The sequence below is a fragment of the Giraffa tippelskirchi genome, chromosome 11, assembly GCF_054371585.1.
Source record: "Giraffa tippelskirchi isolate mGirTip1 chromosome 11, T2T-mGirTip1v1.2.pri, whole genome shotgun sequence".
NCBI lineage: Eukaryota > Metazoa > Chordata > Mammalia > Artiodactyla > Giraffidae > Giraffa > Giraffa tippelskirchi.
This window is the reverse complement of record NC_137285.1, coordinates 109,809,821-109,822,500: the sequence shown is the minus strand read 5'-3', so window position 1 is coordinate 109,822,500 and position 12,680 is coordinate 109,809,821. Positions and strand designations below refer to the sequence as shown.

At 37.0% G+C, this 12,680-nt stretch overlaps 1 protein-coding gene across 3 annotated transcripts in view; it reads left to right on the top strand.

The window, feature by feature from the left end:
- NUCB2 (nucleobindin 2) overlaps positions 1 to 3,531 on the top strand; it is a 40,512-nt gene extending 36,981 nt beyond the window's left edge. For all 3 annotated transcript variants that reach the window (XM_081541481.1, XM_081541479.1, XM_081541480.1), the window contains 3 exons: positions 2,452 to 2,622; positions 2,896 to 2,974; positions 3,391 to 3,531. In XM_081541481.1, the coding sequence (XP_081397607.1) occupies positions 2,452 to 2,622; positions 2,896 to 2,970 (246 nt within the window). In that variant the 3' untranslated portion in view covers positions 2,971 to 2,974; positions 3,391 to 3,531. The remainder of the gene's footprint in view (positions 1 to 2,451; positions 2,623 to 2,895; positions 2,975 to 3,390) is intronic.
- The last annotated feature ends 9,149 nt before the right edge of the window (positions 3,532 to 12,680 follow it).

The window sequence follows — 12,680 nt, the reverse complement described above, 5'->3', positions numbered from 1 at the left end:
GAATGTTCAGTTTTAAGTCAATTTTTTACTCTCCTCTTTTCACTTTCATCAAGCGACTCTTTAGTTCTTCACTTTCTGCCATAAGGGTGGTGTCATCTGCATATCTGAGGTTATTGATATTTCTCCTAGCAATCTTGATTCCAGCTTGTGCTTCATCCAGCCCGGCATTTCACGTGATGTACTCTGCATATAAGTTAAATAAGCAGGGTGAAAATATACGGCCTTGACGTACTCCTTTTCCTATTTGGAACCAGAAATGGCAACCCACTCCAGTACTCTTGCCTGGAAAACCCAATGGATGGTGGAGTCTGGTAGGCTACAGTCCATGGGGTTGCAAAGAGTTGGACACGACTGAGCGACTTCACTTCTGTTGTTCCATGTCCAGTTCTAACTGTTGCTTCCTGACCTGCATACAGGTTTCTCAAGAGGCAGGTCAGGTGGCCTAGTATTCCCATCTCTTTCAGAATTTTCCACAGTTTATTGTGATCCACACAGTCAAAGGCTTTAGCATAGTCAATAAAACAGAAGTAAATGTTTCTCTGGAACTCTTGCTTTTTCGATAACCCAACAGATGTTGGCAATTTGATCTCTGGTTCCCCTGCTTTTTCTAAATCCAGCTTGAACATTTGGAAGTTCACAATTCACATACTGTTGAAGCCTCACTTGGAGAATTTTGAGCATTAGTTTGCTATCCTGTGAGATGAATGCAATTGTGTGGTAGTTTGAACATTCTTTGGATTGCCTTTCTTTGAGATTGGAATGAAAACTGACCTTTCCCAGTCCTGTGGCCACTGCTGAGTTTTCCAAATTTGCTGACATATTGAGTGCAGTACTTTAACAGCATCCTCTTTTAGGATTTGAAATGGCTCAACTGAAATTCCATCACCTCCACTAGCTTTGTTTGTAGTGATGCTTCTTAAGGCTCAGTTGACTTCTCATTTCAGGATGCCTGGCTCTAGGTGAGTGATCACACCATCGTGATTATCTGGGTTGTGAAGATCTTTTTTGTACAGTTCTTCTATGTATTCTTGCCACCTCTTCTTAATATCTTCTGCTTCTGTTAGGTCCATACCATTTCTCTCCTTTATTGTGCCCATCTTTGCATGAAGTGTTCCCTTAGAATCTCTAATTTTCTTGAAGAGATCTCTAGTCTTTCCCATTCTATTGTTTTCCTCAATTTCTTTGCATTGATCACTGAGGAAGGCTTTCTTACCTCTCCTTGCTGTATTTTGGAACTCTGCGTTCAAATGGGTATATCTTTCCTTTTCTCCTTTGCCTTTAGGTTCTCTTCTTTTCTCAGCTATTTGTAAGGCCTCCTCAGACAACCATTTTGCCTTTTTACATTCCTTTTTTTGGAGATGGTCTTGATCCCTGCCTCCTGTACAATGTCATGAACTTGTGTCCATAGTTTTTCAGGCAATCTAATCCCTTGAATTTATTTGTCACTTCCACTATATAATTGTAAGGGATTTGATTTAGGTCATACCTGAATGGTCTAGAGGCTTTCCCTACTTTCTTCAATTTAAGTCTGAATTTTGCAATAAGGAGTTCATGGTCTGAGCCACAGTCAGCTCCTGGTCTTGTTTTTGCTGACTGTACAGAGCTTCTCCATCTTTGGCTTCGAGGAATATAATCAATCTGATTTCGGTATTGACCATCTGGTGATGTCCATGTGTAGAGTCGTCTCTTGTGTTGTTGGAAGAGGGTGTTTGCTATGACCAGTGTTTTCTCTTGGCAAAACTCTGTTAGACTCTGCCCTGCTTCATGTTGTACTCCAAGGCCAAATTTTCCTATTACTCCAGGTATCTCTTGACTTCCTACTTTTGCATTCCAGTCTCCTGTGATGAGAAGGGCATCTTTTTTGGGTGTTAGTTCTAGAAGGTCTTGTAGGTCTTCATAGAACTGTTCAACTTCAGCTTCTTCAGCATTACTGCTTGGGGTATAGACTTGGATTACTGTGATATTGAATGGTTTGCCTTGGAAACGAACAGAGATCATTCTGTCTTTTTTGAGATTTCACCCAAGTACTGCATTTCAAACTATTTTGTTGACTATGAGGGTACTCCATTTCTTCTAAGGTATTCTTGCCCACAGTAGTAGATATAATGGTCATCTGAGTTAAATTCGCCCATTCCAGTCCATTTTAGTTCATTGATTCCTGAAATGTCGATGTTCACTTTTGCCATCTCCTGTTTGACCACTTCCAATTTACCTTGATTCATGCGTGGACCAATAACCAGTCTCAGTAGCTTCTGGATTTTCCTTCTTGTCATACTTTTTGCCCGGATATATATAAGTATATATTTTCTTTTTCCCCTTCTTTCTTACCCCAAAGATATAATACTATAGATATTCTTTTGTACTTTGTTAATCACATAATTTGAAAGCTGAATCAGAGCTTCTTGTTTTATTTCTAAGGTTATTCTTTTCTCATTTTTTTTTGTCCTTTAGACATTGGACCAGCAACAGTTCTTCACAGAGGAAGAACTGAAAGAATATGAAAATCTTATCTCCGTACAAGAAAGTAAACTTAAGAAAAAGGCAGATGAGCTTCAGAAACAAAAAGAAGAGCTACAACGTCAGCATGACCAACTTGAGGCTCAGAAGCTGGAATACCATCAGGTGATATTTTGTAAAAGGCTTGTGGCATTAAAAAGGATTCTAGGGTCTTTGCTACATGCCTCTGTTTTTGTACTATAATATTTCAATTAGCTGTTATATTTTAAATTTTAGTATTTTTTAAACTGCATTGTTGACTACTCTAAATTTTAGAATGTGAATATCTCATTTTGGAAAACAATTTTTAGTTAGTTTGTTGTGCTTTGGCAAAGGTCATCCATATCAGAGAAAATCAAGTAATACTTCCTTTTAAGACATTCTTTTTCCATTCACTAGGTTGTACAGCAAATGGAACAAAAAAAATTACAACAAATTTCCCCATCAGCACCTGGTGGAGAATCAAAGATCTAGCCACGTATGTAATTTTATTTGTTTGTTTGAGAAAATTTTAAAAAATGGAATAAATAGAAATTTACTTTAGTTACAAATATAATTTCAAATCATTAATATCTGTGCTATTTTCCCTTTATGTGTAGAAATAGAACAATTTGTATTATAGAAAAATGAAAAGGCCTCTAAAATCTTTATATACTAGTACATTTCAAAAGCTATGTAATTTGATAGCCGTATACATGGTGAAATGACTTTTTTCAATATTACTCATAATTCTTCCTATTCACTTATTGATATTATCAGAGAACATGTTTTTAAATTGTGATCTGCGGTTAAGCCTAGTTAAGAAACAAATACTCAATATGTCTATGTATAAAAGAATATTCAGAGTAAAGGAACATACCTTTAAAATGAGGGCATTATTTTTCTTTTGTACAGACATTTAAAGTCTGAAGTCCACCAGAACTTGGAAGAAAATTGTTGAATCATCATCTGTGTCATCTTCTTACCTCCCTTCCTTCTCCTCTGCTCAATAAATATTTTAAAGCATATGTGGAATAAAGGAAGATACTTTTTAAACGGGAACATATTTCTTTTAACACAGATATTTAAGGATTGAAGCCTATCAGAAGCAGGAAGGAAACAAACTCAATACTTGCTGTCATTTTCATACCTCCTGTCTTTTCCCTTTGTTCTTCTTTAGTTATTTAATTAAGCAGCCTATGCCATACTTTAATGAAATTATTAGTAACTATTTAAGTGAGAAAGCTCCATCCATCGCTTTTAAAATAAATTGCTTTCACTTATTCATAAAGATAGATACTCTTATGGGTGCTTATCCTCCCCTCTCTCAATAAAAGTCTCTTTGATATTAATGATTCTTCTCCTGAGAATACCATAGTATTCCCCAGTGTTTGCTGGTAACTTTTTCCTGAAACTTTTAACTTTCAGCAATATTAACTGCTAGAAATTCTTCTACCAAACAGCTTCTCCTACCCCTTAAGGTCATTTTTCATTTACAATATTTTTGCATTATACTTTGTCATTCAAGATCAGGTTTTGCTACACGTGCTGGTTTAACTAAAGAAGAGTTTTTGCCTTTTACATAAAAGAAATCTGTAAGTAGGTAGTGTCCAGATTCCCATCTTTCTGCTCTGCTCTCCTCATTGCATGGTTTTTATTCTCAAGTTATTTCATTTTCATTGTCCAAAGTGGCTTTTGGAAGCAGTGGGCGAAGGGTAACCAAAGGAAATTTCCCCAGCTGAGTCAGCGTCCTGGATGCAGTTTTCCTAGAGAACCACACAGCATTTGAATTTACATCTTGTTGGCTGGAGCTGTGTCACATTGCCGTCTAGCTGCTAGGGAAGCTGAGAAATCCAGTGTAAGTGAGACCAGCTAAAAGTTAGGATTCTTTAACTAGAGAAAAATTCCGTTTCAGAAGGGAAGGGGGAATGTTTAATGGGCAACTACAGCTCTGAAAACTTAATCAGCCTTTTGGTGACTTAAATATCTGTGTACATCCTTCTGAAACAGAGAACGCTTACTTCCCCCACCACAAAAGGAAACCACCAAAATCGAATCCATTGATGACTGTAATACAAAGCCTATGATATCTGAGTATAGTCCCCTTCATGAGGGTAGGATGTGGTTTCTTACGTTCCGGCCACTTGCAAACTAAAAAGCAACGGGTCTGCCCCCTGAGCACCATATGCATAATGAGATAGGTACAGGATAACTGCAGTAAAATCAACCTTTTAGAAAAGAGGAAAACAGGAAACATAGCAGTCATACATCCATGGAAATTAAAAAATACTCTGTGGCAAAAATAGCAAGGTACTAATAGCTCTCTGCTCTGTCCATAAATACATTCTTTGGTTTTTCTATCAAGCAACCCCTGCTTCACCTTTCTGGGAGGAACTCCCTTGTCTTATGTCCTCAGGGGCCCTTGGCATTGCCCTCTAGGATGTTTTTATTGCCCAGTAACCCTCAAGGACACAAGTGGCCTTTGAAAAGTGTCCCCTTCTTGAAGAGTGGACAGCTTTCACACTTTTCCTCCTGTTATTATGGGTTTAGAGCCTTGGAAATTGTTTTAGATAGTTATAGGCTGTTTCAGCTTGGGCTTAGGGTTTTTATTAGTTTTTTGTTTTCTTCTGCTTTTTGGCAAAACAGTTCCCTAAAAACTTGGTAGGTCTCTGGTCTGTTTTCTTCAATTCTTACCATGAGAAAACACAAAGATCTTATCAAGATCGCTTTTAACAAAGAACCTCATCTTTTACTTGCTGGCCTCTATGTTCTTTCTCTCCCTTTGGGTCTTAAATGAGTGGGACCTACTTAGGATTGTTTTGAACTGTAGGCTGGGATGGGATAACACAGTCTTACTCTGATCTTTTTCCTTAGGATGGTTCTCATTACTTGGCAGAAAATTCTTAAGGAAAGGTTCTTGGAAAGGTTGTGAAAGCTTTAGCAGCTTCCTCAGAACCTTTATTTATAATTGTTTCAGTCTGGAGTATGGTAGTACAGTAGTTGCCTTTTTCATTTCTTCAGGGCTCCAGATTTGGGACTTCATCAATTTCTTTGGTAGATAGAGAGCAGTTCTCTCAGCAAAGCTGCATCCCCTTCCATCTCTCTAGACCTGATCGTCCTTAGCCTGAGTCACATCTGTCTTGCTGGACTTTGCTGGAAGAGGGGAGGCAGAGCCTGCACATGCTGGCATTCTGAAATTCTACTACCATTTTCTCTGATACCTTATCCTGAGTTTGCATGAGATATCACTGCCCCAAACCTGACCTCTTCAACTAAGCAAGTTCCATTCTTAATATCTCTTTACTTGCTATACCTTACTTCTAGTTGCCAAATTCTGTATAGGTTAAGATTCTTGATTGTAGGTCATTGAATCCTCTTCAGCTATCAAACAGAATGGGATTAATGTGGGAGGGGTGTATAGATAAGTCACAGCATCTTTGGGAGGGCTGAAAGAATGGAACTTAGGCTGAGCTTCTAGGAACTGCATCACAAGAGGAGGCTGCGGAAGAAGCTGCTGCTTTGGGAACAATTGAGAAGCTGTCTGCTAAATCAGGAAGCCACCCACTGGATTAGGAAGCCATGAAGTTGCCAGCTCCAGAACCACACCACCCCTGCCACACTTTAGATCAGCACAAATGGATACTTCATGTCCTGCTTCTCTCCCCACAGAACTCAGCTCTGAGTAAAAGTTTCAAGTGAGTGCAACCAATTGTTTGAACCAATCAGCTATGGAATCCTAGTTGCAAGGGAGGTTGGGAAATAATATTTAATTTCCTACCCCTGTTGTAGCATGCTTACAGCTGCTAAGTGAACAAATCCACAGTAATACTTCAAAATTTTAATTGCTTCTCTTAATAATTTTTAAAACAGTTCTCATTTTATAAATTTTAAAATAATCATTGCATATTCCTCCAAACACTTCAGATTTTTTTCCCTTAAATCTTAGATCCTAGAATTGACTATAGCAATCTAGAAAAGTTCTACTTATATGTGTCTTAAAAAAAACCCACAAAAATCACTCAGTAGAGTAATGCTATTTTTCTAAAGATGGGGAAGAATTCCTATCTCTGTTGTTTAAATTGTAGGAAATATTTTTAAATAGTCTGGGGTATCCTTTTGTTGATGACTCTTAATTTTTTTACTTGAATATATTTGATATATGACACTGTGTAAATTTAAGGTGTAGAACATGTTATTGTTTAGTCACCAAGTCATGTCCAACTCTTTGCAACCCCATGGACTGTAGCCCACCAGACTCCTCTGTCTATGGGATTCCACCAAAGTGGGTTGCCATTTTTCTTCTTCAGTAAAACATGTTACTGAAGTTGATATGTAACTGGTATTGTGATAAGACAGGGATTCACATAGGATAAAACTTTTTAGATGGTGGACTGGGGTCAAATCAGAAAGTAATGGAGACAATGATATTGTACTTTTATGTGACAAATATCAATACAACAGCAGTCGTATTGCATATATGCTAAGTCGCTTCAGTCATGTCCAACTCTGTGCGATCCTATGGACTGCAGCCTGCCAGGCTCCTCTGTCCATGGGATGCTCCAGGCAAGAATATTGGAGTGGGTTGCCATGCCTTTCTCTAGGGGATCTTCCTGACCCAGGGATGGAAACTGTGTTACGGTTGCATTGGCATGTAGGTTCTTTACCACTAGCACCACCTGGGAAACCTAGCAGTCATATTACAATACATTAAATATATCAAAGTAACATGTTTTACTGAAGAAGAAAAATGGCAACCCACTTTGGTGGAATCCCATGGACAGAGGAGTCTGGTGGGCTATAGTCCATGGGGTTGCAAAGAGTTGGACATGACTTGGTGACTAAACAATAACATGTTCTACACCTTAAATTTACACAGTGTCATATATCAAATATATTCAAGTAAAAAAATTAACTGTAGGAGAACATAGAGAAATTTTTTAAAATGCTTTTTTGGCATGAGTAGATAAGGGACAGATGTTAATGTAGACATACCTCAGTTTCCAACAAATTATAATTTATTAAAAATAGAATTGTTAGCCTAAGATTATTTATGGACATAAGGAATTCCAGTTGTTATGAGCATTGGGCATTTATTACTGAGGGTTGTTACTTAAAGAGTTGCTAATCTTATTCTTTCCAGCTCTCTTACAAAGTATTGGTCCTCTGATTTACCCCATTCATTTTTATATTCATTAGATATTAAAAAGTCTTTGGCTTAGTTGACTTAGTAGTATGTATAAGTAATTTGGAATTTTGTTTCACATATGAATTTCCATGAAGCATTTTATAGTATACTTGTTTGTATTTAGTTGTTAAGTCATGTCCAACTCTTTTGCAATCCCATGGACTGTAACCTGCTGTACTCCTCTGTCTGTGGAATTTCCCAGGTAAGAATACTGGAGTGGGTTGCCATTTCCTTCTCTGGGGGAATCTTTCCCACCCAGGGATCAAACCTGTGCCTCTTGCATTGGCAGACGGATTCTTTACCACTGAGCCACTGGGAAGCCCTATAGCATATTTAGGTATTAGCATATTTAGGTATATATAATTAAAACTATATTTTCAAAGACAATAGTCCTCTATAATATTTGACTCACTGAAGGAAACTGAAATTTAGAAGTTTAGAAGTAGTGGTAAAAGTTCTTTTTGAGAGATGGCTCTTTTTATTTTTGTAACCAAGATTTGTTTACAACAGCATTTTTTCATGCTAATTGAACATATTTGTATTACCATAAATCTAAGAGCAAGTCTGTTTTTCACAAGAGGAAAAATATAAAGAAAAAATTTGTGATAATGTGACTTTTTTTAAGATAGTCAAGCTAATAAAAGAGGTGATGAGAAATGTGTGTGTGTTTAAATATTTATTTATTTATTCTTTGGCCAGTTTGGGTCCTCGTTGCTGTGTGTGGGTTTTCTCTAGTTGTAGCAAAGGAGACCACTCTCTAGTTGCTGCACATGGGCTTCTCATTGTGGTGGCTTCTCTTGTTGCTGAGCATGGGGCTCTAGGGTGCACGGGCTTCACTGGTTGCAGCACATGGGCTCAGTAGCTGCAGTTTCTGGGCTCTGGAGCACAGGCGCAATAGTTGTGGCTCGTGGGCTTAGTTGCTCCGCAGCATGTGGGATCTTCCTGGGCCAGGGATGGAATCCATGTCTCCTGCATTGGTAGATGGATTCTTTACCACTGAGCCACGAGGGACGGCCAAAATGTGTTGTTTTAGGGAGAAATATTGACAAGTCTGGGCTTTCCTGGTGGCTCAATGGTAAAGAAACTGCCTGCAATGCAGGACACATGGGTTCAATCTCTGGGTCAGGAAGATCCCCTGGAGAAGGCAACCCACTCCAATATTCTTGCCTGGAGAATCCCATGAACAGAGGAGCCTGGTGGGCTATAGTCCATGGGGTTGTAAAGAGTCAGACACAACTGAGTGATTAAGCACATTGACAAGTCTAGTTCTGGTTAGTGCCTAAAGTTTAATTTCTCTTTTATAGCTGTACAGTAAATAAAGAAGAAATTGAAAAAGAGGCAGAGTTAGATGATGACTTTTATAATTTTCATGCAAGATTTGTGTCTCCTGAAAAAGCTGCTAGAGAAGATCATCTTTACCCTTAACCAAGTATGTCAACTTGATACTTTAATGCATTTCTTTTGCTGGAATTGAGAGACTAAGGTGTATTCAGTAAAATGCAGAGTTCCTGTGGGTGATAAAATGGACTGTAATGACAGATTGTTTTCAAGGTATGAGATTTGAAGGAAATCGGATGTTTTCTTTGCTTTTTGATTTTCTTTAACACAATATCATTAGCAGGACTTCAGTCTTTCCATACTGTTTTAATTAATCAATTGGTTAATTAAAATCCAACAACTTAGATCTAATAAATGGCAATTTTTTCTAGCTTTTAGTTTTTAAAATTTTGTATTGAATTATAGTTGATTTACAGTATTGTGTTAGTTTCAAGTATATAGCAAACTGATTTATATATATATAGATATATATATATATACTTTTCCATATTCTTTTTCAGTATAGGTTTTCACAAGATAGTAAATATAATTCCCTGTGCTATACAGTACATCCTTGTTGTTTATCTGTTTTATATCTAGTGTTATGTATCTGTTAATCCCATATTCCTGATTTATCCCTCCATTCCTCTATTCCCCTTTGATAACCATGTTTGTTTTCTATGTCTGTGAGTTTGTTTCTGTTTTGTAAATAAGTTTATTTGTATTAGGTCTGTTAATCCCATATTCCTGATTTATCCCTCCATTCCTCTATTCCCCTTTGATAACCATGTTTGTTTTCTATGTCTGTGAGTTTGTTTCTGTTTTGTAAATAAGTTTATTTGTATTAGGTTTTAGATTCCACATATGAGTGATATATTTATCTTTCTCTGATTTATTTCACTTAGTATGATAATCTCTTGGTTCATCCATGTTGCTGCAATGGCAATATTTCATTCTTTTTTTATGACTGAGTAATATTCCATTGTTATATATATGTATATATATATAAACATACATATAGATATATATATACCACATCTTCATTATCCATTCATTTGTTAATGGACACTTAGATTGCTTGGCTATTATAAATAGTGCTGCTATAATTTATTTGTTGTTTTCCATTAAAATTGTTTTATTGGAGTATAGTTAATTTACAGTATTGTGTTAATTTCAGGCGTACAACAAAGTGAATCAGTTATCCTTATATATATATCCACTCTTTTTAAGATTCTTTTCCCATATAAGCCATTACAGAGTGTTGAGTAGAGTTCCCTGCCCTGTACAGGAGGTCTTTGTCAGTTATCTATTTTATGTATAGTAGAGGGTATATCGGAAAAGGCACTGGCAACCCACTCTAGTACTTTTGCCTGGAAAATCCCATGGACAGAGGAGCCTGGTAGGCTGCGGTCCATGGGGTTGCTAAGAGTCGGACACGACTGAGCGACTTAGCAGCAGCAGCAGCAGTGGGTATATGTCAGTCTCAACCTCCCAATTTATCCCTCTATGCACTTACCCCCTGGTAACCATAAGTTTGTTTTCTATGTCTGTTAGCCTGTTTCTGTTTTATAAATAAGTTCATTTATATCATTTATTTAGATTCCACATATAAGTGACATCATTTGTCTTTATCTGACTAACTTCACTCACTCAATCTCTGGGTCCTTCCATGTTGCTACAAATGGGATTATTTCATTCTTTTTTATGACTGCATAGTTGTTATGAATTAGTAACCATGCTTAAAGAATTCAAGAATTGAGCCAGAGCAAGCAGCAGCAGCAGGTGGTGAAGGCAGCAAATTGAAAAATTTGGACCTATGGTTACCAGCACTACCAACCTGTTTATTGAGACAAAAACAAAGCAAAACCAATAAAACTTTTTATTACATTTTAGAAATTTAGGATTTCCCTCCAAATATTTCCTATTAGAGTTATGTAGAAAAAAACTTACATTTCATGTTCAGTTCAGTTCAGTCGCTCAGTTGTGTCTGACTCTTTGCGACCCCATGGACTGCAGCACGCCAGGCCTCCCTGTCCATCACCAACTCCCGGAGCTTACTCAAACTCATGTGTATCGAGTCAGTGATACCATCCAACTATCTCATCCTCTGTCGTTCCCTTCTCCTCCTGCCTTCAGTCTTTCCCAGAATCAGGGTCTTTTCAAATGAGCCAGTTCTTCACATCAGGTAGCCAAAGTATTGGTGCTTCAGCTTCAACATCAGTCCTTCCAATGAATATTCGGACTGATTTCCTTTAGGATTGACTGGCTTGATCTCCTTGCAGTCCAAGGGACTCTCAAGAGTTTTCTCCAATACCACAGTTCAAAAGCATCAATTCTTCAGCGCTCAGCTTTCTTTATAGTCCAACTCTCACATCCATACATGACTACTGGAAAAACCATAGCTTTGATTAGATAGACCTTTGTTGGCAAAGTAAAAAGCAGAGGCTTTTTAATATGCTGTCTAGGTTGGTCATAACTTTTCTTCCAAGGAGCAAGCGTCTTTTAATTTCATGGCTGTAGTCACCATCTGCAGTGATTTTGGAGCCCCCCAAAATAAAACATTTCATGTTTACAGATGTCTATAATTTTCACAAATTTATTTTGTATTTTAATTGATATTAGTCATAGTCTAGATGATTAATGCCATGTACCAGCTTGGTCAGCCAGCCCTTGACTGTGTATTTTTCTTACAGGCTCACCCTTCCAGTTGACTTCCAAGCTCTGCCTGCCTGTAAACAAGGTTTTTTTAAAAAATAATTTTTAAAAAAAGTTTTGTTTTGTTTATAATTTGTTTACAATCTACTGTAAGCAATAGATACTACTTTTGCTGTGCAAATTTTCTTCCCGCCTGTTTTTTTTTTTTGGCCCTGTCACACAGTTTGTGGCATATTAGTTCCCCAACCAGGGATGAAACCCAGGCTCACAGCAGTGAAAGTGTTGAGTCCTAACCACTGGACCATCAGGGAATTCCTCCTCCTTTTGTTTTATCCTTAGTGATGAGTATGTTTCCTAAGACTGTTCAGGATTACGAAAATATATCTTGCAATTAAAGTGTTAAAATATTTCATTTTAGGGGACTGTTTACCCCCCTCAGTGTCTATGTTGAGAGCTTTGTACTTTCCTTTTTAATAAATCCTATTTGCTTGCAAAAAAAAAATATTTCATTTTACAATTCTTAAAATTTTGCTACTCTGTGAAATTTTTAAATGAATAATGTTTTATTTTCCATGTGATTTTAAAGTTCTAACTTTAAAGTTTCCTTGTCTGAGTGTTTTAAAAATAAGGGAGAAAAAATAAAATTCCATCTATTAGTATTCTTTGCCATCTCCCATGAATCATTGTATTAAAATGTTATTTTTAAATTTTAGTCCATTTCAAATGCTCTTTTTTAGTGATATGAGAATATGTGCCCTTTAATTAAATCCTTATCCTCACTTTAGATTCCCTGTGTATGGAGTAAGAAACGTGTGTTCAGCCTATGCCGTTCTCTATTGGTTTTGTACCATGTGACTTTACCGATTGTGCTGTCCACTGTTACACTATATTTGTTAAAGTGATTTAAGTTTGCTTTACTTTTGAACTTTATCCTTTCTTTTCTTGGTGTTGTTACTTCAAAAATATTTCCTTATTCAAATAGTGGTGTTTTTCAGATTATTTCCTTTTTGAGATATATTTGCCATGTCCCTTGATGTTTTAAACATTT